This window comes from Mustelus asterias, chromosome 25, assembly GCF_964213995.1.
Source record: "Mustelus asterias chromosome 25, sMusAst1.hap1.1, whole genome shotgun sequence".
NCBI classification, from domain to species: Eukaryota; Metazoa; Chordata; class Chondrichthyes; order Carcharhiniformes; family Triakidae; genus Mustelus; species Mustelus asterias.
This window is the reverse complement of record NC_135825.1, coordinates 25,061,556-25,088,245: the sequence shown is the minus strand read 5'-3', so window position 1 is coordinate 25,088,245 and position 26,690 is coordinate 25,061,556. Positions and strand designations below refer to the sequence as shown.

Below are 26,690 nucleotides of genomic sequence, written 5' to 3'. Positions count from 1 at the left end.
GGGAGTGGTGATTGGGGGGGGGGGGGAGTGGTGATTGGGGGGGGGGGGGGGGAGTGGTGATTGGGGGGGGGGGGGAGTGGTGATTGGGGGGGGGGTGTGGTGATTGCGGGGGGGGGGGGGGAGTGGTGATTGGGGGGGGGGGGAGTGGTGATTGGGGGGGGGGGGGGAGTGGTGATTGGGGGGGGGGGGTGAGTGGTGATTGGGGGGGGGGGGGGGAGTGGTGATTGGGGGGGGGGGGGGGAGTGGTGATTGGGGGGGGGGGGGGGGGGGGGAGTGGTGATTGGGGGGGGTGGTGGTTGGTGAAGAGCAAAATCTTGGGCACAGGAAACTCCGAATGTCTCCTCTTCTTTCCTGACTTCTCACCAACCTTGGTTTAAAAGGAATGGCTATCCCACTCTCGCCCGCCTGCCAATGCCCAGTGTTTGCTGCCAATGGAGCTGGATTGAGGGCTTCAAGGAGCGGCACAGTGACACAGTGATTAGCACTGCTGCCTCACAGCACCAGGGACCCAGGTTCGATTCCCAGCTTAGGTCACTGCCTGTGTGGAGTTTGCACGTTCTCCCCGTGTCTGCGTGGGTTTCCTCCAGGTGCTCGTTTCCTCCCACAGTCTGAACAGGCGTTATAGTGTGGCAACTAGGGGAATTTCACAGTAACTTCATTGCAGCGTTAATGTAAACCTTACTTGTGACTAATAAATAAACTTTAATTGTCCACTTGGGACACGCAATAGGCCTAAGAGTGGGCAAGCTCATGGGTGCCTTACCCAACCTCCCCACCCCCAGTCCCCTCATTATGGGGAACAAATTGAAGATGGGTGGGAAGGCAGTGGGTTAGCCAACCAGTATATTGCATATGCTTCCACACACCCCCCCCCCCGCAAAATCTCCATCCCATCCCATCCCACTGAAAACAGAGGACCTAAAATCTAGCCCCTGGCATGCTGATCAATACTTGGTATAGTTATTGAGTGCAACCACTATTAACGTTATTTTCACACAAGCATTTCAGATTAGCTTGACAATAATCACCCACACTTTTAATTCCTTCGACAATTTCCAGATGTTGAGTGGAATGGCTACATTCTGAGCTCATCACTGCCCGTCTAATGCAGCTCCCCTTCTTTTCCCAGCAGATGCGAACTAACTCGGTACAGACTGGAATCAAAGCAGGTCTCTCATTGGTTTGCATGACTCAATTGCTCACTAAATTAACCTGCCAAATCATTAAGGGAGCCTCGTCTTCTCCCTGAACCACTTCTTCAGGTATTTCTTTTCAATACCAACCAAATAAACTAACTCAAATTAACTCAGGGACAAATTAAAAGGGGCAGCTCCCACAAAAGGAGAGGAACAACCCGTACCAAAAATCAAATCACAAAGGAAACTTAAAACATCAAATTAAAATGTGATCATCGGGGTCTGAACCACTTCTTCACATTACAGGTCTCACAGCAGTCACATATATAGACCTTTGCAGTGATGTTTCAGCACCCCATGCTCAGTACAGAATCTCTCTCTCACGTGCTGCCCATTTCAGATTAGCTTGACAATCAGCACCCACACTTCAACTGCTTTGATTTTGCCCACGGGATGAAAGGCTTAGGTACATATTTTTAACCTGGCTGTTCCCTTGTCTAAAGAATGAATGTGATCCTTTGTGCGGATGCTGTGTGAGCTGTTCGGGACGCCGTGCCACTGTCTGGACCTGCAGCGCCGCATCGCAAACAGCTGCGGCAGAGGAAACAGGACAGCTCGACTTCTCAATGTCCACGCACAAAACCCCAAACACAGATGTAAATCATTAACTCCTCATGCATGTGGCTGTCTCCGGGGAATCTCCATAGTGCCTGCTATTGTTTTACAATTAATGGCAAATCATTTGACCCGAGTATACAAATAGGTCAGCCTGTGGAATCAGCCCAAACACAGCTTTGTAAAAACTAGAATGGGACGGAAGCAGCTGCCGAGGAGGAAACATTAAATATCAGAAAACTTTTCCTTTCTCCGGCTCTTGCAAAAGTGAATTTGGCGAGCTCAGCAGCTTAATTAATACAGCATCATCTGAGCCAGCACCGATTGACAGCTGAATGATTTTTGTGTTTTAACATTGTGTTCTCGCTAAACAATACGCTTCCTCACAATTAGTGCGACACTTCCGAGCTCTCTGCTGTTAAAAATAACCATTCTCCAAGTGGATAAAGTGCACCACTTAGTGCGGTTCAGAGCCATACAGATAACAGGAAGGTTCGATTTGTGTCCCATAGGGTGTGTTTTTTTTTAGGGAGTTAAATTTAGCAAGGGCTTGAGGAATAGGGACAGAAAGGAAGTTAGCTGAAAGCACGAGTATGTGGACATCAGTTAATGAGAGGATTAAACTTGGCTGTGCTATTTCCCAAGGTAACATAAGTTGCTCATACTCACCCCATCAAGGTTTAAACTTGATGGGTGGTCAACTTGGGTGAGGTACTGAATAGCTGCGAGTTGTCTCAAAAAGGATGGATTTTTTTTTCTCTGTGCTCTCATTAGCTATAATTCATTTGCTGTCAAGCACTTTGGGATGTCTTGAAAGGCATTAAATGAATGCAAGTCCTTTCTGTCTCCGCTCGCTTCTTGTTAATGTTTTTAGATGCTGATGCGGGGCTCGAAGACCTTATTAATAGGAAAGATCAGCCTAATGAGGAGGGCTGACCTCGTACTGAATGCACTTCACATACAACTGAGTCTCTGGACATGCGAGAGCCACCCCTGAATGGGACTGATGCCATCACCAACTCGCCAAGGTTGCATAGCAACCATTAAAACGACAGTACTGGAAAAATTAAACACGTCATTGTTCTTAGCACTTTGTCAGCAAGAAGCACTCCAAAATCAGGCTTATCAAATATTTCCTCCATTAGTGCATTGATGCACTTTCACAGACTTCATTCATGAATGCAAAAGGTATTGATTAATTAAGAAGTGTACAGCAGCCTCGTGACTGCAGCTAGCTCCCTCCCTGTCTCCTGCCTCAGAGTCGGTGATACATTTGCTTCGTGTCCATGTTGGTCCATTTATTGAGGGTGAGCTCATGATTCCTTATCATAAAGAAATGCCTCAGCCAGCTCCACCCCCTGGGGTGATTATCCACTCTGAGTCCCAATTGGTTCCCCCAGGCCAGGTAACCCTCAATCTGCTGTGTTGTCCTTCAAGGGACAATCACAATTAGTCTGCGGAGAGAGAATAGAGCCAACGTTTCATGTCAGGATGACCCTTCGTCAGCTGAAGGATCACCCTGACTCGAACTGTTGGCTCTATTCTCTCCCCACATACGCTGTCAGACCTGCTGAGATTTTCCACCGTTTCCTGCTTTTGTTTCTGATTCCAGCATCCGCAGTATTTTTGCTTTTACCGCTATTAGCTTCCCTTCCATTGGGCCATCCAAAATGTGCTTCACCCTTCACCTCAGGAAATTACCTGCCAGCAGTTTGACATTTTCAGCTCATTTTGTAAAAGCATTTCCCGTCATGCAGATGTTGTGAATATTTCATGGAAACAGGACTTCTTAACACTTGAATTAAATTTTTGCCCCCTTAGTGACCATAAGGGAAAGTAAATGATCCTATTCATCAGAGCTGGAGCGAAGCCCAAATACTCCATTACGTGGCATCATTCAATTTTTGCTGTGTGCCTCCAGTCTTCATTTCCCTTGTGCTCTTCTCCAGCCCATCTTTCCTTCCCGATCTTTTTGCCACACAAGGCAGACTGTCTATATTTCTCTGCTACATGTTAGCGGCTGTTCAGATTAGTCATACACAGTGCATTATGTTAATTGCTTCAACAGATGAGAGTGATCAAATGCTCAGTGACCACAGATTTTTAATGGCACTTTAGCATTAATGCTTTCCTGCTGCCAAAAGCAGGCATGGTGGCACAATGGTTAGCACTGCTGCCTCACAGTGTCAGGGACCCGGGTACGATTCCCGGCCTGGGTCACTGTCTGACCGGAGTCTGCACATTCTCCCCGTGTCTGCGTGAGTTTCCTCCGGGTGCTCTGGTTTCCTCCAACAGTCTGAAAGATGTGCTGTTTAGGTGCATTGGCCATGCTAAATTCTCCATCACGTGCTTGAGTGTGGCAACTAGGGTATTTTCACAGTAACTCAATTGCAGTGCGAATGCAAGCCGAATGGCCTATTCCTGCTCCTATGTCCCAAGGTCCTATTTTACTGAACTTAGCCTGTTTTAAGGCAAACAAGTCTTGTAGTTAAGCTCTCAGTAGGGTTTTAGATCCTTCAGTTGCTTAAGCAGTCTAGCACCTCTGGACCACATTATTTTTCCCCTTTCTCAATTTTGGTACTTCTGGTTGGAAATATGTTTAGGCTTTGCGCCTTCCATATGGGGGACTTGGTATGCCAGATGGTGGCTGAAAAACAGCTGCTACAATGTCCAATTTATAGGCCATTCATACTGCCCATTCATTTTGAGCCCTTTGCCCAGAACCTCCTTTAGTTGTGGATTATCTTTCACATTATCATACGTCAGGGATCTAGACCACACTGTCTAAGCAAAAGAAGCTGGAGTAATTTAAAGGCAGATTTTCACTTTAAAGTTTGATGATAGTTATAAAAAAGATTCAAGTTTATTTTTTCTTGGATTATGGTGTTACGCAAACTCAAGTAGAATACTGCTTTGGAATCACTCCTAGATATTCATTATTGGATATGAGGGATTTATCTTTTCATCTTCTCTCCTTCTCTTCTAAAGAAACTGGCTCACACTGGGTTAAAATTACACTTTGGTGCCCAGTCCTTTTTAGCATGCACAGTGAGAATGTGCAGGTTATTCACTTACGTGAAGCATTACAATCAAGTCCAATCTCATCACTTGATGCTGGCTCTTGTCACAATTTCCAGGAAGGGCGGCACAGTGGTTAGCGCTGCTGCCTCACAGTACCAGGGACCCGGGTTCAATTCCGGCCTTGGGTCACTATCAGTGTGGAGCTAACATGTTTTCCATGTGTCTGCGTGGGTTTCCTCCGGGTGCTCCGGTTTCCTCCCACAGCCCAAAGACGCGCAGACTAGGTGGATTGGCCATGCTAAATTGAACCTTACTGTCAGGGAGATTAGCAGGGTAAATACGTGAGCTTTTGGGCTAGTGCCTGGATGGGATTGTGGTTGATGCAGGCTCAATGGGTCAAATGGCTTCCTTCTGCACCGTAGAGATTTTATGATTCTAATATCCTGAGATCAAAATGCCCAATAGTTAAATATACTGCCATTAAATTAAGTATTGTACTTAAACTCACAAACTTGATTTATTTAGCTAGTCTATTATCACAAGACTCTCCTATTTTCAAAGAATTCTGGATCAGTAGGTGAAACGCTCAGTTTTGAAAACAACCATATAAAGTGTTTTCAAAGCATTATTCAAGTTAACAGAACAGAAGAAATATGACAACAATGTCACTTTGAAAGGTGCGAAGCTGTTGGAGTCAGCAGCAATAAAACCGGGGTTCTTCTCCGTAATAATGTGCCATGCTTCTCATTTGAAATAAAGAGCTAAAACAATCCAGAGACTCATTCTGAACATTCTCTCATGATAAAACGAGATCTTATTTTGCTTTCGTTTGAAGGGTTGTTTTCAAAGTAAGACGGACTCCATCACGCAAAAGGCAGGTGCATTGTAACTGGATCCATGGGTAGGGTTTTGGAGAACTGCTTAGCACTATTCATTATGCACCCAACTGCTGTGTCACACGCACGTGAATACATTTTGTGAACTTTCAGAACTCTCGGAAGGCTGCTGTTTTGTGATGGATTACCATACTTTTAATTCTCTATGTGTTAATTCAGGCTCCGCTGCTCATAACTGTTCTGGTTCAATCGCAGTCTGAGGATTAGGAAGAATTCAAATATATTTCTCACAGCGTTGGACTTTAATTTTCACTAGTATTAAACAAGCAAACAAACAGAGGATAAAAATATGCCTTGCCAGCCAAGATATATTATCCATCAAGAGTAATCAACTGGAGCTTACCCACATTAAACAACTACCCTCAGGAAATCAACATTTTTTCATTTTATAACAACTAACATCATCTAGCGAAACCCTGATGTAGAAGTTTACAGAACACAAGAACCCACCTGGCCCACATTACTTATGGAATGCTCCAGTAAATAAGTGACACGCCAATCCCACCAGTAATACTGTCTTCAGCTGAGACATTGAACCTCAGTAAAGATATATTGACCAGTGTAAAGCCCACCACAGTTTACATCCCTCCAGTCCAAGAAACATCCATTAACCCGTTTTCTTTGTTTTTTTCGTCCTTAGACCAAGTTTCTCTCATACTGCCACTTTTCCTGTCATACTTTAATTTTATGAACAATGCAACACCTTAATGAACTCCTTTGATAAACTATATGCACTACTTTTAACACCACACTATGGTCTGGATTTTTGTCCAAAAGTCAGGTGCACAGAGTTGAGAGAATTCCCAGTTCCATGAGCCTGACCTTGAAAAATGGCTGCCCAAACTTCCAGTTTTCAGCCTGGGGGTGGGTGGGCTAGATTAGATGTTTAGTCCATCATCCCTCTGGGGAGACTCGGGGAGAATTAGTGAGCACCTTTGCAGTGATAATGGTCATCATATTATTTAGTTGAGCACAATGGCATGTTGGCATGATGGGAGTGCAAGGATGGGGTCGTATCATATAGGCAATAAGAGCATAGTTAAAGGCAAGGGCTGCATCAGAGCCTGCTTACGCTGTAGGTAGGACTCTATCTAGGTAATTGTCTTTTGTTTCATATATTCCCAGCTCTGCTCACCCAACACTAACCCACCCCCCCGCCCACCCTCCTCCCCTAGGCCAGACCATCCATCAGGCATCAAGAGAAGGAAGAGATGTCCAAGGATGCAGCATCACGTGATACTAGCCCATACTCTGTCAAGTCCAATACTAACACATCAATGGGATATAGCAGCCAGTTAGAGTTGGTGGCACAGGATGAAGGGCACAGCACCAGAGTGCAGGAGCTGTCAGAATCAGCGACATCTGTGCAGAGTCCCCTCTGATGAGGGTGGGAAGTCATGATGATGATCCAGTGGGCAGGAGGCTTAGGTTGTTGCTGTCCCAGGTGACATATGTCTGTCACCATCTCACAGCTTAGCCTGAGTCTCGTTTGGCACTGGTTCTCCATCGTACTGAGGTAGGATGTCCTAGTTCTGTAGACCCTTCCCACCAGGTAGTACCTGCTTATCTCCTCCTCCTCCCTGGCATTCAGGCAGCAGACTCCACCCCCTGGTGTTCTACCCTCACTCTAGCCTCCAGTTGCTTATAGTGACTGGTTTCAATGGCCTCAATATGTGAGAGTGATGTCCATCTTCGATATTCCTTCAGACGAAACACAATGCCCCCTTATCCAGCACAAACTTCTTCCTGGCACCTGGGTGCATGTATCAGGAGGGCAAAAATAATTGGCCTGCTAATACCACAGGGAGTACCTTACCTCCCCAAAAGAGTACCCTGGTTATCCAAACAAATGCTCAAAGTTCAGACCCGTTTTTACCAGGTTTACTCTGCACACTTCAAGTGGAGAGGCGATGGCCTAATGGCATTATCGCTAGACTATTAATCCAGAAACTCAGCTAATGTTTTGGGGACCTGGGTTCGAATCCCACCACAGCAGATAGTGGAATTTGAATTCAATAAAAAATATCTGGAATTAAGAATCTACTGATGACCTTGAAACCATTGTCAGAAAAACCCACCTGGTTCACTAATGTCCTTCAGGGAAGGAAATCTGCCTTCCTTACCTGGTCTGGCCTACATTTGACTCCAGAGCCACAGCAATGTGGTTGACTCTCAACTGCCCTCCAAGGGCAACTCGGGATGGGCAATAAATGCTGGCCAGTCAGCAACGCCCATGACCCACGAATGAATAAAAAAAGAAGTTCCACACTCCTAGGATGCAAAAATCTGACTTAAGTGTCGGCTGCTGATGATTTAAATGACCAATTTCATTTCTGAATCACGCATGTGTACACGCAAACTAACCCATTCCTGCGAAAATAAGAAGTGCCATGTCTGGGTGCGGTATTTACAATTTTCAGGCACTTCTGCTATTGTCCCTAAAATGGACAATTTTAGGGACAATTTTCCCTGTTGGTCATTTAATGCTAAATCCTGTTTAACAACTTTCCCATGTGAAAGTGACCAGAAAAAGATTTCCTGTTTTTTTCTCATAATCTAGCTTTCACTATCTCTGCCCATTATGAGAACTCAAGTGAATGATTCAGTTCTCCTCCCATTCCCCTCACTCCTACCCAAAAGAACCTAATAATGTTGTAATGTTGCGAGCATGGTAATATATTTAGCTTGAATGTCAAGAGGGAATTCAGAACTTTGTCAGCAGAAAGTAAGATCAAACCCTACATTCAGAGAGATGTAACAACTGCCAACAAATACAAAAAAAAGCCCAGGTAGTTTTTGAATGGAAGTAAGAATGTTGATAAATATACTGATTAGGTTGTGCATCTGTGCCATACCTTGCTCACAGTTCTTGCCTCCAAAGCCCAGGGGACACTCACAGCTGAAGGTCTCCCATCTGTTCACACATGTCCCTCCATTCTTGCATGTGTTTGAATCACAGAAATTCCACTTTGCAGAACACCCTACATAAGGAAAAAAAAATGTACATCTCAGACACATGTATTGCAAAACACATCCTTAATTCCAGAAGTGAGAATTAAACTGGTTCTTCAGGGGCGGGATGAATGATAATCCTTTTCAATTCCAAAAATTAGAGGAAATATTTTCTCCTTTCCCGGGTGATTGGTGTTGTTAAAATCACTAAAATAATTGGAGTTGTCTTAGCACTTGTCTGCTCTAACTTATACATTCCCATTTTGTTTTATTACAAGGCATTACTATTTTTGTCTTTAAATATACTTTCTTCCACCTGTTCCCCTGTTATATTGAAGCAAGGAAGGAACCCTCTGCCAACATAATAGTGAGCTTGACCACAGAGTGGTGTCTCCCCCTTATATTTTCTGCTTCAATTGTTGCTTTATCCCCCATGGTAAATTCAGTACAAGGGTCAGTGAATTGAGAACACCAATTAAAGATTAAAGTTTATTTATTAGTGTCGCAAGTAGGCTTACATTAACACTGCAATGAAGTTACTGTGAAAATCTCATTGCCACACTCCGGCACCTGTTCGGGAACACAGAGAGAATTTAGCATGGCCAATGCACCTAACCAGTACAATACAATTCCGGAAGGTAGGAGGAAATCAGAGGATCTGGAGGAAACCCACGCAGACATGGGGAGAATGTGCAAACTCCACACAGACAGTGACCCAAGCCGGGAATCGAACCCAGGTCCCTGGCACTATGAGGCAGCAGTGCTAACCACTATGCTGCCCAAATGTCAGGAGTGGGAGTGTAACACAGCACAATTTGAGTCCAAAGTATGTTTCTTTGAAGGAATGGCTGTGAGGCAGCAGTGCTAACCACAGTGCTAACCACCGTGCCACCATGCTGCCCCATCTGTTACACATTAATGTTTCTCTAACTTACCTGATACTGTGCCATTATTTGCTATGAAATCAGCCATATCAATTTGCTGGTTATCTATAAACAAGTTTTTCATGCATCCCATAAATTCATGATTCTGAAGAGGAAAGTCTTCGGGCAGGTTTGGAACTCCACCAAGGAGCAAAGGGCCTGTCAAGTCCAGGGACCTGAGAAACAAAACCAGAGAAAGTAGCAGCCTTTTATTTCTATTGATACAAGATCATTCCTGCGTAGATTAAATTTTATAATTTATAGGTTATCACATATGGGTAGAGCCAAACATGCATAACAAAGCATTTTTTAATTCATTTATGGGACATGGGCGTCGCTGGCTCTCCAGCATTTATTGCCCATCCCTAGTTGCCTGAGGGCAGTTGAGAATCAACCACATTGCTGTGTTTCTCAAGACACATATAGGCCAGACCAGGTAAGGATGGCAGATTTCCTTCCCTGAAGGACATTGGTGAACCAGATGGGTTTTCCGACAATAGTTTCATGGTCACCAGTACATTCTTAATTCCAAAGATTTTTTATTGAATTTAAATTCCACCATCCTGCCCTGGTGGGATTCGAACCTGAGTCCCCAAGAACATTAGCTGAGTTTCTGGATTAATAATCAAGCAGTAATACCACAAGGCCATCATCTCCCTTATAAGGGTAATGGTAGACAAACCTCTGACAGAAGGAATGGTTCGTACCAAGGAAATTCTTTTGTCCCAAAATTTAGAAAGAAAACCTGGATGTTTGAATTTGAGGCCAGTTATGGCTTCATTTTAACACAGGAGCACATTCAACATTAGAAGCAAATGGCAAATATAAAACAGTATCACATACCATGAACATGCATTACATAGAAGCTTGATTAATGGTTTTATTGGAATTTGAGCATTGGGTCCCCAAAATTTGTTCTTACATTAACATTCAAGTTGCATGAATAAAATTGAGGTAACATTGTCTGATTTTATGTATGAAGGAGATGAAATGTAATTAACAAAGGAAACATTATGCACACTTGACATACATGCAGTTTTATCGACTGACAATTGCAGTGGATAATCAGACTTGATGTTCAGTGACCCTTGTTGGAAAAGTGTGAATATGTGGCCATCATTGAGTGGGTTGGGCTGTAATTCTCTCCAATCAAATCACCCTCATAGTCACAGCCAACACACACTTGACTGATGCAGAAATTTAACCAGCAGAGTCTCCCACCTAAATGGGAAGGACAGAAGAGAACGGGAGAAAAATAATAAAATATTTGCAGGACTCCTGCAAGTATTCTCCTTTTCATTGATTCCTTTACTGCAGTCACATTAAGAGAAAAAAATATAGTTGGTGCGGCTGCCAATTGAACATAGCCAAAACAAACACATCCTTCAAATACCTGAGATTCATGTGGGTGGTTAATTTAGTAGAACATGCTGAGATTGGACATAAAGCTAATTGAATTGTGATTGAAATGCAGTATTGTGTGGAATGAAATTATGGATGATGCAATGCGTCTGAAGCGATGTGGTTGGACGATTTATTATTGGCATTTCCCTCACTTTGCGGTAAAGACAGAATTAAAGAAAACAATTGGTAGTCATATTTACTGAAGATTTCATCTGGTATGTGGCAAAACACACGTAACCATACAATCAACAAGTTCCACATTGTAGTACAATAGTGGATCTTCCACAGCATTGCCTAAGGGTAGTCAGGAACACAATGGTAATGTTTAAATATGAAGACTTGAGCCTGAATTTTCCAAGATGTTTTACATTAATGCTGATAGTGGTCATCATTGCCATCAAAAGAATACAGATTGAAAATGTCAGGCTTTTAGGTCTTTTTCATCATCTTGATTTTTTTCCTCAGTGCTAATTCGATCTTCAGACCTTCCAGTTGGTCAAGCTTAGAACTGCAGCGGACAGTGTATTTATTCTCTGCAAGTTTTAGTGCCTCTGGCCTCCTATGAAGCCTCTTTCTTTGTCTCACCATTAATAGCTATGACTTTAGTCACCTAAAACCTTGCTTCATCTCTTTACCTCTCCAGCACCCCTCCTCCGTTAAGATCCATTTCTTCAATCAAGCATTTGGTGACCTCTGCTTTGGATCTGTGCCTGTTTTCCTTACATAGAAACATAGAAGATAGGAGCAGGAGGAGGCCATTTGGTCCTTCGAGCCTGCTCCGCCATTCATTATGAACATGGCTGATCGTCCAACTCAATAGCCTAATCCTGCTTTTTCCCCATAACCTTTGATCCCATTCACCCCAAGTGCTATATCTAGCTGCCTCTTGAATACATTCAATGAATTGGCATCAACTACTTCCTGTGGGAATGAATTCCACAGGCTCACCACTCTTAGGGTGAAGAAATGTCTCCTCACCTCCGTGCTATATGGTCTAACCTGAATCCTCAGACTGTGACCCCTGGTTCTGGACTCCCCCACCATCGGGAACATCCTCCCTGCATCTACCCTGTCTACTCCTGTTAGAATTTTATACGTCTCTATGAGATCCCTCCTCATTCATCTGAAGTCCAGCGAAAACAATCCTAAACTAGTCAAGTTCTCCTCGTATATCAGTCCCGCCATCCCCAAAATCAGTCTGGTAAACCTTCACTGCACTCCCACCAGAGCAAGAACATCCTTCTTCAGAAAAGGAGACCAAAACTGCACACAATACACTAAGTGTGGCCTCATCCAAGGCCCTGTATAATTGCAACAACACATCCCTGCTCCTGTACACGAAACCTCTCGCAATGAAGGCCAACATACCATTTGCCTTCTTTACCGCCTGCTGCACCTGCATGCTTATCTTCAGCGACTGGTGCACAAGGACACCCAGGTCCCGCTGCACACTCCCCTCTCCCAATTTACAGTCATTCAGGTAGTAATCTGCCTTCTTGTCTTTGCTTCTTGTTTTTACATCCCTGGGAAGTACTTTAGGATATTTTTCTCTGTCCAAGGTGCTACAGAAATGTAAGTAGCTGCTGCTTTTGATGAAAGCTGGAATTTTCCGTGCAATTCACTGTACTCACTGAACCACTGGGGGAGAGAGAGTCATTTATAAAAACACTCAGCATAGTCTGTGATAATAAAGGGGCGAATTCTCATCAGTTAGTTTATTTTGTTTTGGAAAAAAACTTACTTTTTTGATCCTGACTGAGTTCCTTGAGCTGAACAGGAATAATTCCCAATGAAACTGCCAAAACGCAATGCAACAGAAGTGTCACAGTCATCAACAGTAACCACGGCCACCTTTTGCTCAGAAGGTCCTTGAGGAACACCTGACTTCCCAACAACTGGCTGTAGAGAAAAAAAATATGTAGTAAATTTTGCACACCATGATTAAAGCGCAAATTGACAACGCTTTGACCAGATTCAACTTGCTGACCAACCAGCACTTTTTAATTCTGTAGCAATCGCTTGAAAGTTAGCATTTTTGCATTTGTCCTGATGAGTGCAAGATGAAAAGCTTCAGCAACATGTATCACTTTTCAGTAATATTCAAGTTATGAACTGCCTAGCGACTATTAACGTTTCCACCTTTTCTGTTCTGATTAGTTCAGTCACAAGAACAAAATCATTTTGTGGCAGACAATTATCATGTCAGTTTCCCATTCACTCCTTGGCCAAGAACCTGCCCTGCCCTGTCTGCAGAGTCGATGGTAGTCATGATGTGGAGATGCCGGCGTTGGACTGGGGTAAACACAGTAAGAGTTTTAACAACACCAGGTTAAAGTCCAACAGGTTTATTTGGTAGCGAATAAACCTGTTGGACTTCAACCTGATGTTGTTAAAACTCTTACTCTGTCTGCAGAGCTCCAGGCCTCGATTCCAGCCTCAAGAGTTCCATTATTTCCTGCTGCTGCCTGCAGTCTCCCAGTGGTGACTCGGTGGCACAGTGGTTAGCACTGCTGCCTCACACCACCAGGGACCTGGATTCGATTCCTGGCTTGGGTGACTGTCTGTGTGGAGTTTGTATGTTCTCCGTGTGTCTGTGTGGGTTTTCCTCCGGATGCTCCGGGTTCCTTCCACAGTCCGAAAGACATGCTGGTTCGGTGCATTGGCCGTGCTAAATTCCCTCTCAGTGTAGCCAAACAGGCACCGGAGACTAGGGGATTTTCACAGTAACGTCATTGCACTGTTAATGTAAGCCTACTTGTGACACTAATAAATAAAACTTTTCTCTTGACAAGGTAATGGTGAAGTGACAGCTCTGCCCTTTCTTCACATGAATAAAAGCGAAACTCCTATAATGGTATCATTATAACCATTATCATTGTACTGGGGACTAGTTACTGTGTGGCACAGCGGTTAGCACTGCTGCCATCACATCGCCAGGCAGCCAGGTTTGATTCTGACCTCGGGCCACTGTCTGTGTGGAGTTAGCACATTCTTCCCGTGTCTACATGGGTTTCCTCCGAGTGCTCCGATTTCCTCCCACAGTCCAAAGATTTGCAGGTTAGGTCATTATTGTGCAATTAACCTTACTTAATTTATGACAACATGCACTATAACAGGGCAATATTGAACTTCCCGCAGATGCATTGTTTCAAAATAGTGTAACCATATTTCATATGTTTTAAGCAAAAGATTCAATATAACTTCTGTTGTTTCTTTGTACATTGTTTCTTCTGAATAATCCATGGTCGGGGCGGGGTGGGGGGGGGGGGGTGGTGGCGTTGTGGAGGGTGGCAAAATATGCCTTTGATTGTAGAAAACTGTTTTGATAGACACTATTAACAGAATTTGAAAACATGTATCCCTTCTGGACAAACAAATGCACCCATATTTTGAGTCCAATGCAGAGTTAATTACCTTGAAAATGACAGAAGTCAACAGTACTTTCCAAGACAGCTGAGGCTATTAGTACAGGTTCATCATTGTGCCTTAATTATTACAAGCTTTCAGTTAGTACTTGTACTGAATTCACTTGCTCCTTGCAATGTCTGCACAATGATTTTCTGAGCATTCCCAGAAATGTTTATAAACATTTAACTAAATGTACAGACCTAAAGGGTATTTCTTAGAACTATAGAACCCTACAGCGCAGGAGGAGGCCATTTGGCCTATCGAGTCTGCACCGACCACAATCCCACCCACATCCTTTCCCCATAACCCCATGTATTAACCGTAGCTAGTCCCCCTAACACTAAGGGGCAATTTAGCATGGCCAATTCACCTAAGCCGCACATCTTTGGACTGTGGGAGTAAACCAGAGCACCCGGAGGAAACCCACGCAGACACGAGGAAAACGTATAAACTCCACAGACCTGAGGCCGGAATCGAACCCGAGTCCCTGGTGCTGTGAGGCCATGATGCGGAGATGCCGGCGTTGGACTGGGTTAAACACAGTAAGAAGTCTCACAATACCAGGTTAAAGTCCAACAGGTTTATTTGGTAGCACAAGCCACAAGGTCTAGTGACCTTGTGCTGTGCTGTGAGGCAGCAGTGCTAACCACTGTGCCACCGTGCCAAAAGGTCTTTATCAAACTAAATTGGTCGAACTATACAATAAATTCATTTACAAACACAAACTACAACTATATAAATTATGTCAAACAAAAATTACTTGTGGGTGTAATATTACTGCGATAAAATTAATTCTCCGGCCCTGCACGCTCATGTGGAACCCGTGCTAGGGATGGAGAATCACGAAGGAGTGTCCATCGAGTGGTTAGCACCTACGACAACCCCTTTTGAGTTTCTCCCAGCCCCTGCACCCCAACGTAATCTGGTTCAGGCCCTGCGAGGACATGAGCCAGATTAGTATATTTAAATATTCATTTAAAAATGCAGGGTCAGTTTGCTGGCTCCTGCAATTCTCAGCGGGAACCCGGCGTGAATCACTACTAGTCGCCACAAACAGAGACCAGTCATGATGGCCACACTGGGGGCTTGGAGGCCATTGAAGCCCTAGGTGGTTGGGAAAATGGCAGGTTGATGCCCTGGCAGTTTGGCACTGCCATGGTGGGGAGAGAGGCGGGAGGACGGGGGGGACGGGGGGAGGGGGGAGGAGGTGTGGTTTGTAGGGCTGTCTGGAGATTTAAAATGGTGCCCCGATCTCCAAGGAGTTGGTCTTGTTGGTTTTTAGGTCCCCACTCCAAACAAATTGAAGTGTGGGTGAATTCAGTGAAAATCTCCCCAGGGTCCAAAAAAAATTCTAAGGAGGGGTGAAATGAGAACTGAATCACATAAGAACCAGGAGCAGGAGTGGGCCATCTGAACCTCGAGCCTGCTCCGCCATTCAATAAGATCATGGCTGATCTTTTTGTAGACTCAGCGCCACTTACCTGCCCGATCACCATAATCCTTAATTTCTTTAGTGTTCAAAAATTTATCTATCCTTGTCTTAAAAACATTCAATGAGGTAGCCTCAACTGCTTCACTGGGCAGGGAATTCCACAGATTCACAACCCTCTGGGTGTAGAAGTTCCTCCTCAACTCAGTCCTAAATCTGCTCCCCCTTATTTTGAGGCCATGCCCCCAGCTTTGGTTTCACCTGCCAGTGGAAACAACTTCCCTGCTTCAATCTTATCTATTCCCATCATAATCTTATATGTTTCTATAAGATCCCCCCCTCATTCTTCTAAATTCCAATGAGTATAGTCCCAATCTACTCAGTCTCTCACCCCAAACTACCCAGCGGGAATCTCATCAGTTTTCTTGCTGGGGACAACACTTAGAAATTTTTTGGGAGCATTCCGCCAATTCTGTTCCTGTGATGAAACTAATGCATGTCTCTTTTCAAAGAAAGAATTACTCGAACTGAAAGAATACCCTGTCCTTTCATTTCTGATGGAGATTTGGCATTGTGAACTGTTTATTTTAGAAATGCTGTTTTGCCTGAAGGCCCTCTCAATCATAATTTTAATGCTTTCTTATATTCTTACAGTGTGATCAACCATGTATGACACTGGTCCAAATAACTCGATGTCTTTATCTTTTTGGATCGAAGCAATTTGTTATGTTTAACAATGTACAGTACATTCAGGTAATTGGGAATATAAACCTTCTCAGGTTTGTACAATCCATTATTTTGGTTACTTGTGTTGAAGTTCTCGGACCTCAACGCCAGTGTTCTTTCAATATCACGCAGCAGGGGGTATATGACAGAGGTTTGAGGTGACATATCCCTATAGGAAGGGTGGGCCTTGAACCATCACCTCTACTGGCTCTGCAGCACAATCAAAGAACTAAACATATAACTAAACTAAACATCCACGAAGATAAACACATCATGCTTCAGCTCCAACAGAGTGATGTTGCTTAAAAATTAACAATGCACAGGAAGCATCCTTTCCGGATGTATCACAGCTTGGTATGGCTCCTGCTCTGACTAAGACCACAAGAAATTACAAAGGGTTGTGAATGTAGCCCAGTCAATCACGCAAACCAATCTCCCATCCATTGATTCTGTCTACACTTCCTGTTGCCTTGCAAAAGCAACCAGCATAATCAAGGACCCCATGCACCACGGACATTCTCTCTTTCACCTTCTTCCGTCGGGAAAAAGATACCAAAGTCTGAGATCACATGCCAACTGACTCAAGAACAGCTTCCTCCCTGCTAGACTTCTGAATGGACCTACCTTATATTAAGCAGATCTTTTCCTACATTCTAGCTGTGACTGTAACACTATATTCTGCACCTTCTCCTTTCCTTCTCCCCTATGTACTCTATGAATGGTATGTTTTGTCTGTATAGTGTGCAGGAAACAGTACTTTTCACTGCATCCCAATACATGTGACAATAATAACCAAATCAAATAATATGGGAGTGTAGCTGACTGTATTCCCATGGATTTCCTTACTGTGGCTGCACTTCTAATGTCCCATTGGATTACATTAGCTAGCTTCAGTGAAACAAATGCTGGGAGATTTCCACTGATACAGCATCTGGGTCTCTGTATTTCATGGTGGAGCCCAGAAGGGCTGACTCTCAGCTTAAATGTACAAAGGAAGAAAGTGAGGTACAGAGGTGCCTCTCTGTGCAGGAAGCATTGACTGGCCAATCTAAAGGCACCTTTAAAGTGATTTTGAAACCACATCTTTATGACCATGTCGCATTATGAAATAACAGGAGATGGAAAAGGTTATTCAAAAAGGGCGCAACATTTCAGCTTGAAAGGTGTAGCCTTTTAAAAGGAAGATTAGTGTCATGAAAGAAGGTTTTGATAAATCCTTTGTTCTTCGAGAACAGTGATAATAAATTAACGTGCAGGTTCTGCAATTTACACCATCTGCTTGTAAACAAACATAAAAACGTTTGCCAAAGACCTTATCATGAAGTGTGTTCCTTTAAACATCTAACAATCACAAGAAACATGCTGCTGGGCTTCAGTGAACAAGGGTTACCAACGTAAGCCGGGAAGGATTTAAGCGGTTCAAAGTCTGCAGGCCTAGACATTTCTAGATCCTTTGTTTGTCCCGGTTTTTCTTTTACCTCTAGCTGCTCCATGCAACTCTACCTAGGCCCCCTACAGACAAAAGCATTCTTCAACTATCAGATCATCCTTTCACCAGCTAAAGCAGCGTCCAACGGCAACCGACCAAACCAAATGTTTTTCAGACTTAACAAAGACCGGTTGAATGGAAATGATAATCCACGAAAATTTTCATTTTATTGTCTGCACCAAACACACCAAGGAAATTAAGTCCAAGGGGGAAGGGAGAGATTTTAAATGTACCAAATGTACTTTGTTCGTAACTTGATCCCAGGCTTTTTGTCACACCATGACATTTTATATTTGGTAACCAAATACATAATACACTACTTTCCCTCATGTTAATTCTGTCTTTCCCTCCTTTTCTGACACTGACACACACACACTGACACACATACACACACACACTCACACGCACGCACACGCACACACTCTCTCTCTCTCCCCCTCCATTGGCTTTTTAGTTTATTTAATGAATACTTAAGCTATGTTGCCCAGTCCAATCCCAGCTAAGCTGTTCTCATGTGAGGCAGTATTCAAGGCACCTTGGTAACCTGGCTTGCAATAAGGAAAAGCGATTGCAGCCCGCGATTGTTATCTAGCAACCTCTGCTATCACGTATAAGCATCTAATGAGGACAGAATTGGACTCAGCTGCGATACCTATTTATGGTGAAATAGTCTCCCAATACGCACTGTCAAAGCACACTCGTGAACAAGCAATTGGACAAGATATCAGAGGGTAACCGGTGTCTGCAGCACTGCACTGCAGCAAGAAACTAATACATTCATTCATGTGTGGGAAGGAGGTAAAATTGCCGAGGAGAAAAATGGAATTAAACCTTTCATGGAAGTCTGTGTGCTACAGTCTTCATATCTGCTGGTGAATTACTGCAAGCATACTAAAAAAAGGGTGGATGGAGAAAACTTGTCTAGTGAATCACTCCCAGTCAGCTGTACTGCAATGAGACCTCTGGTGCAACTTAATCACCACCAGCAATGTAACCTGCTGGAGGAGCAGCTAAAAATATTTTTAAAATGCTCGGCTGATTCAGGGGAAAAGAGGCATCTATTAAGATTCTCTCTGATCCTCAAAGGCAACCAAGAACAATCTTTGAGAGAAAGGCCACGATCTCAAATTAGATCGTGCAGCATTCCATCCACCTTCCACGCACACTAATTTCAGTTTCCTCCAGCAACTTGTCCAGTTCTCTCCCGAAACTGTTAAATCCTACCCGAGGTCAACAGACCTTCCTGTTGTCCGTCCCTCGCCCGCTCCGATTCCCGTGATGGGCGGGCGGTAAAATTCAGGTCATGTTTACATCGAGGCTGCATCCCTAATCAAACTTACACTCATAAAACATTCATGTCCCCTCATACTCCCTAACTTAATGCAAATAATCTGTCCACATTTGTAGTCCCTTTATCATGCTGAACACATCAATCATGACTCCCTCATGTTTATGGTTTTCTAGAGTAAAATGTTCCGGCTCGTTGAGCCTAGCGTAATGACCTAAGAGACATTTTAAAAAGAGATGTTGATCTAATGCCCCTCCATTGATCAATTTTCAGAGCTTCTATAGAGATAACTCACTTGTGACTTTATCATGCACGAGTTAGCCAATCAATTATTTTTGCAAAATTAGGTAAACATTAGTGTTTCTATGTCAAAAGAGACATTGTCATCATGAGGAATTTATTTTTTTTACAGGTGAATGACAATTGCTGATGCAACCAATTCTTTGACAAGATGTGGGGCAAACTTTTATGGCCTCACTCGTCCCGAAACTGTTAAATCCTGCCCGAGGTCAACAGACCTTCCTGTTGTCCGTCCCTCGCCCGCTCCGATTCCCGTGATGGGCGGGCGGTAAAATTCAGGTCATGGGGTTCGTAAAGCCTTTGGCCCTGGCCTCAAAAATTCCAGCAGGAATTGCATTCCCTCTCATTTAGCAATGGGAGCTGTTTTTTATAATGAAGCTAGAAATACTTTCAAAAGAGCTTTTTTCACAAGGGAATTATGTACTACACAGATATGACAAGTGGGCTGAAATTGAATTAATATCTTCCATTCCACATTTCTGATGCATTCTTTTGACTCCAAACTAACTAGCTGTTAGGAGATGAATAAACTTTCAATTTACACTCAGAAATTGCACTGTTTCAGATCAGGTGGTTTGAATTCACCGAGTAAATTTCAGTTTGGATTTATGATAAAAGTTTAATACTGTGTCTCACCTTCCTTTGCTACATGGGCAGTACAGCTGGCAGCACAGTGGTTAGCCCTGCTGCCTCACAGCGCCAGGGACCCGGATTCAATTCCAGCTTTGGGTGACTGCGTGGATTTTGCATGTTATCACTGTGTCTGCGTGAGTTTCCCACGGGTGCTCGTGTGAGTTAGGTCAATTGGCTTTGCTAAGTTGCCGATTAGAGTCGGGGTATTAGTAGGGTAAATACGTAAGGTTATGAGGATAGGGCCTGGGTGGGATTATAGTCAGTGCAGTCTCAATGGGCTGAATGGCCTCTTTCTGCACTGTGGGGATTCTATAATAATTCCCACACTGATCAGAAGCATACAAAATACGTTCTCAAAACCCCGGTCTGTTTGGCAATTGTCAGCTTTCACAACATTTGTATTGCAAAACAAACAGCAAATATTATAAATCAAGACATGAAATGTGAATACTGAATTAAAATAATGCAAAATATTAACATTAATATTTCTGGTGAACCAAAACTCTCAGAAGAGTCAAACTGGCACCAAGTAACCACAAATGGTCTAGTTTGTGGCAGGTTCAGTAGCTAGTAGATTTAACTATGTCTCTCTAGCAATCTCACTGGTACTCCCAGTTTTGGGAACTAATCCCAACCAATTCCTCCCACGACTTTAACAGTATATACTGTTGTCTGGTAAGGAGATGTGTACAATCAATTTTAGGCCTCCACAAGGGAATGGTCTAACAACCACCATCTCCTCCCTAGCCCATCTACATGTGAAATTTGTGATAATTTGGGGCCATCATGAAATCCAACTCTGGCAGTGACTAAGCAGAGGGAAAAAAATGGAACAAATAAAATAAAATTTAAACGATAGACAAATACAATGCTCAGAAGTTTTTGAGAGCTGTCGGGGTCTTGCTGGAGTTGTCTAAGCAGGAGGCGACCCCACTTCAGCAGACATACTGCCAGTGGTGACCAATTAAGTGGTCAGTGCCAGGGCTGCCATCCAATTAAAGATGGCTCACCCTCGATCAGAGAGTCGCCTGCTCAGCAGTGCGACTGCTCACAGAGGCCATTGCTGAGGCTGCTGCTGCAGGGAGAGTGTGCCTCAGTAGCTTAGCAGAAGCTGGGGCCAGGCGAGGAGGCCTTGGAAAATGGTGGGAGGAAGGGGAACAGCGGCAAGTAGGCAACTACAAGGGTGGCCATTGCAATTATTTAGCGCCATCTTTGAGCCACAGAGCGCCAATAAATGAGGGCCCTTCTCCCTTCCACCCCCACCCAATCTCCCATGCAGCACACTCAGAGGACATCAGGTTTTAGTCACTCAACTGGGTTCCCAAGTGGGCAGGCAATCTGCCAACAGTCGTGCCTTTGGCAAAATGACACAGCGGGAGAAAGGCTTTCAGCCCAGTCTTCAAAGGAATAATAAGTTTCGTTAGGTAAATACATTTTTTATAATAAATCAAGCATTTAATGCCTTCAAGTTATTGAATAGAAAAGATCGAAAAATTGCTCATTGTAGCAGATAACGGAGAAAGCCAGACCAATGAGAGTGAAAGTTTCATACACAGATCATTCCAGCAAATCCTTCAACGCCAATAACTTGATACAATTTTCGCATGTCAAAGTATGTTTTAATCAGTCATCGGGGGTGACTGTTCTTGCTGAAATAAAGATTATTCCTTTTAAAAGGGACATATACTCATTAAATCAGATCATTATTAAACATCAATTGACAAGAAATTTATTAGCAGCTGTACACATAAATATATTTTAACAAAATAACATAACGCCTTTTAATATCAGATCCAGTTTTAGAAGATCAGGATTGATTCTGAAAGTCAGTCTGCAAGCCATCAAGGGACTTTGAGGATTAAACCGTAATGTTAATCAGATGTCTCGCAGATTTAATTAATCTGATACTTGGAATTGTGGGATACCTGGGCCTGTTGACAGTTCTTGTCAAGTTGACAGAGGCCTCGGGGGTGGGGAGGAAGGGGGGGGAAGTTGCCCCGGCTGTTGTCATTATAAATGACTGCTGTTTTCATTTAGTCTGCAGAGCAATGGATTGAAAACCTTCTTTCATGCATGAACTGTGCACGGAATGGCAACGACAGTGCGTTATTGTGGCATCAGCACTGGGTAATGAGCTTCTGTCACATGAGAGGAATTGTGCAGGGGACAATTGTTACTTATTCACAAGAACTGTGGGCAAGAAAGGGAAGGGGGAGAAAAGGAGATTGGCAGCCAGCTGCGACCCATCCAGCTGTGCAAGGAGGGGATACGGGACCCCATTGTGTTGCCATGGCTTCATCAATTCACGTGATTTTCAGCTTTTTGTCCTGTCATTGTTGGCATGCATCCAGGCCCTTTTATTAGAACGCTCAATGTTTGCCAACTCTTGTCTTCCTAAAACTACTGATAGCTATGGAATCTTTAACCTACTCTACCACAAACTTTCCATCACTTTATCTGATCACATGTCAGCAGTGTATTTCTGAGCTATCAAGGTTTTCAGTTTTGAAAGGACAAGATTTAATCTTCACAATGCTCCCATTGCTATCATTAAAAGCCTTCAGAAATGATGTTTTAAATACATGGGTCAGCATATACATTTTTAATGATTAAATATGACTGCTTTCCACACACCTGCAAGTAAATGGCTATAATACCACTGTAAATCTTGGGGACATTGCTAACTGGTAGTTTGGGTGGTGTTACACTGGAGCTCTCAGTGGAGCTGATCCTTAATAAAATCTTGGAGGAAATCAAAGGTGGTTCTCGTTTTCAAAATTGTTATATTACAGCGCAGGATTCTGAGATGTAATTTTTGATATAATAGAATAAAGATCGCATGCAAAATGAATAAAAATATTTCACAAGAACTCATCCAGTTATGGCACCTTATATGATCACTTGTTATGTGATCATCCTCATCACTAACATGGGGTCATGTAAAGGCCAAAACAAACAAAAAAGACCATCAGGAAAACTCAAGTCTCCACAGTTGGCAATCTTAATGTTGCTTTTTAAAATATTTCTCACCTTCCAGCCTGAAGACTAACTGACGCGGTGTTATAATTTCATGGGACTAATCAGGTAACACCCTGGTGCTATTGGACTGGCTTCAGAATATATCAACTATCTTTTTTCACTTGGACTCATCCCGGCTCAGGCCAATCGGAATTGAGGAGGATGGCTAATTCTAAACCCGACTCCAATCCGCTGAAATAACAGTAATGTGGCTAGCTTTTCAACCCTCTGCTAGACTGTGACTGGGATCGCACCACTAAAATTGTTCGCACTTAAAACAACCATATAATTTTATCCCGGGGCTGTTATATCTGTACTTAAACAATCACTTTCATCCCCGAATATTTCCTCCCCATCCGATGCAGATCTCGCTGGTCATCCACAATGTGTCTCATCCAAGTAACCATTCTTCTTGTATAGATCTAGATAGTGAATGGGAATAAGTTCTTTGACCATGGCAGGGCACGAAAGGGGGTGGGGGGTGACTTTGGAAATAACAGCCAATTGCCACAACCATTTTCCAATCGGAATCAATGGCTAGCAATCCGGAGCAACTCAAGAACAGACTCAAGAATAGCTTCTTCCCTGCTGCCATCAGACTTTTGAATGGACCTATCTCGCACTAAGTTGATCTTTCTCTACACCCTAGCTATGACTGTAACACTGCATTCTACACTTTCTCCTTTCCTTCTCTATGAACGGTATGCTTTGTCTATATAACATGCAAGAAACAATACTTTTCATTGTATACTAATACATGTGACGATAATAAATCAAATCAAATCAATAAACTCTGGCTGATACATTTCTCCCAGCACCGGTCTTCAGAAGTATTTTGCAGCATCCATTGGCAACATCCCGGCTGCAATCAGTTAACCCGGACCACAAAACAAACCTGGGAGTTTCTAGGTGTGAACACCAACTTCAACCTTTGACAGCAAAAAAACAATGGGGGGAAATAAAAATACTGGTCTGAATCGCCTTTCGCAATTGGATTGCCAGATGAATCATTGGAGATGGACAGAAAATCATGGGCTGGGAAGTGGAGAAGCTGCAAATCCTGGGAATGGTCACTTGTAGCTATGAGTTTTTGAATGCTTCCAAACCTGGGATCTTCCCCATTGGCACAGATCAGGATCACAAAACGTACAAGTGTCCATTGAACCTTCAGAGATGCATGCACTCCGGGTTTCCAGCTGTCCAAGTGCAGATTTTGTTTTTGAATTTAGGATAAAAGGCTCCTCATTTGTGTATCCCTTACACCCAAGAGTTAACACGACGTGAGAAATCTATTCCCTCTAGCACTCTGTCTTTCGACTGGCTGTCTTGATTAATTGCTTGTCAATTTGCAATTTTTGGCTGTTTGAATTCAAAGCTTTTCAGCACATTGAAAATAATTCGCCTCTAATCTTATGAGCGCACTTTTCTGTAATGAAAATGATGCAACGCGGGCACGCCAGCACAAGCTACATCAAACATCACATCGTGTCTTGGGCTGTGTTGCAGACAGAGACAGCTCTTTACCTGTCAGCCAACAAAAAAAACAATGACAGGACTTTGATTCCAATCTTAGATTAAAATGAAGTGCCTTCTTAAAATTGCTTCTTAAGGGTCTTACCAAGTTTAAATGACACAATCAAGTTGAAAGACACAAAAAGCAAAAGTGTCGCATTTTTCATGTAATCCCCTACCCCAACCCCCACATTCCTTCCACCCCCAGCCACCCACAACGCCCGGCTTAAAAATTCTCTTCAGATGTTAAAGATTTCACCTTTTAACGTGGTTTATGTGAGCAACCACACAGTACTTATTATAAACCCACATTTAACTTTGACGAACTGTGTCATGTAGAAGACACAAATTCAGATAAGTGCACAAAGCTTAATCAGGTGTCGTCTGTAATATTTTTGGTTAGTCGTCCTTTCTAAAATGCTCCTTTCTCGCGAGCAATTTATTTTGCCTTGCTCCATTCCAATCCATTCTCCCTCCTTAGCTGTTTATTGTCTCTCTTCATCTTCCTGTTGGCCGGCACTTTCCGGCTGATCTTCTGGTCCCAGTGGCGTGCGGAGGAGTCAATGAGAAATCCCATTGACAGTGGCGGGACTGGAAAATCCTGCTGCCAGCGAATGGCACGCCACCTCCCGCCATGAGAAAGATGCTGAGGGGAGACCAAAGAATCCTACCCAAATTAACTTCAATTTGTTTCACTTTCTTACTTGCTAGTCCTTTTTTCCTTGATCCCAAACTTTAATATCTTACAATTCTACTTTTTGCACCTCTATTACAATTATTCTTCTGTTCCTACTATCTGTGCCTTTGTTATTCAATGATTCTAACCTGTCATTTTTAGACCCACGGTCAGATCACCAGCACAGATAGCTGCAGCTGTAATTACATTATAACAACCTCACCATGACCGAATTTATTTCTAGATGTTCTATTTTGCCTGTCACCATGGTAATCTGTCTTCCAAGACATCTTGTGACATATGTACGTGGAAAAGTGCACAGCGGTGGTGGTGGTGTCTAACAGGGTGTCAGCGTTGCTGTAGCAACATGTACTTTTACCTGCCTGTTGTCACAGCATGTTTTCTACTGAAATCTGAAATAGCCTAGGAAGCCGGTCAGTTCAATTAGGGCAGTGGTGGTGGCATATTGATGTAGGTGCATCAACGTTCTTCCCATAACATGTTTGATCAGGAATCTTTCCCGCACTTACCAGCTGACATTGGCATTTGCTGAAAGGATTTGCGGGTTGATACTCAACCTATTTGCCGTGGTATAAATGCACTTTCCTTGGCTACCATGTCCTGGGGTGGGACTTAAACCCCCAGCTTCTGGCAAGGACACTACCCACTGTACCACAAAATCAACAGTACCACTATTGATACGACAATGTTAGCTTGGCTCAGGCTAGCCTGAGCCATAAAGTTCTTTATTCAAGTTCCATTCCAAGACTTTAAAATTGACACTGGTTGACAGATTAAGAGATGGTGACATAGTATTGTCACTGGACTACTAATCCAGAGACCCAGGGTAATGTTCTCGGGGCTTAAATTCTACCACGGCAGATGGTGAAATTCAAATGCAATAAAAAGTCCGGAATTAAAAGTCTAATGATGACCATAAAGCCCATTGCCAATTGTCGCAGGAACCCATCTGGTTCACTAATGTCCTTTAGGGAAGGAAATCGCCACCCTTACCCAGTCTGTTCTGCATGTTGAATCTGAAATAGCCTGGGAAGCCAGTCAGTTCAATCAGGGCAATAAATGCTGACCCAGCCATCATCGCCCACATCCCATGAATGAATAAAAAAAATAACATTGCCCCAAAGGTGCTTTACATCACTGGAGATGTTTCCTTCAGAGTAAGTATTTAAAGTGGTTTTTATATTTTATCACAGGAGGGCAAACTAACTGTGCCATTCTCCCCTATTTAGCTGTTAATGGTGCA

General features: G+C 43.3%; 1 protein-coding gene across 5 annotated transcripts in view; it reads right to left on the bottom strand.

The window, feature by feature from the left end:
• Positions 1–26,690, bottom strand: part of celsr2 (cadherin, EGF LAG seven-pass G-type receptor 2) — a 325,531-nt gene that overhangs the window by 85,517 nt on the left and 213,324 nt on the right. For all 5 annotated transcript variants that reach the window (XM_078242273.1, XM_078242276.1, XM_078242272.1 and 2 more), the window contains 3 exons: positions 12,689–12,846; positions 9,556–9,719; positions 8,524–8,649 (listed from right to left, as the gene is read on the bottom strand). In XM_078242273.1, coding sequence (XP_078098399.1) covers positions 8,524–8,649; positions 9,556–9,719; positions 12,689–12,846 — 448 coding nt within the window. The remainder of the gene's footprint in view (positions 1–8,523; positions 8,650–9,555; positions 9,720–12,688; positions 12,847–26,690) is intronic.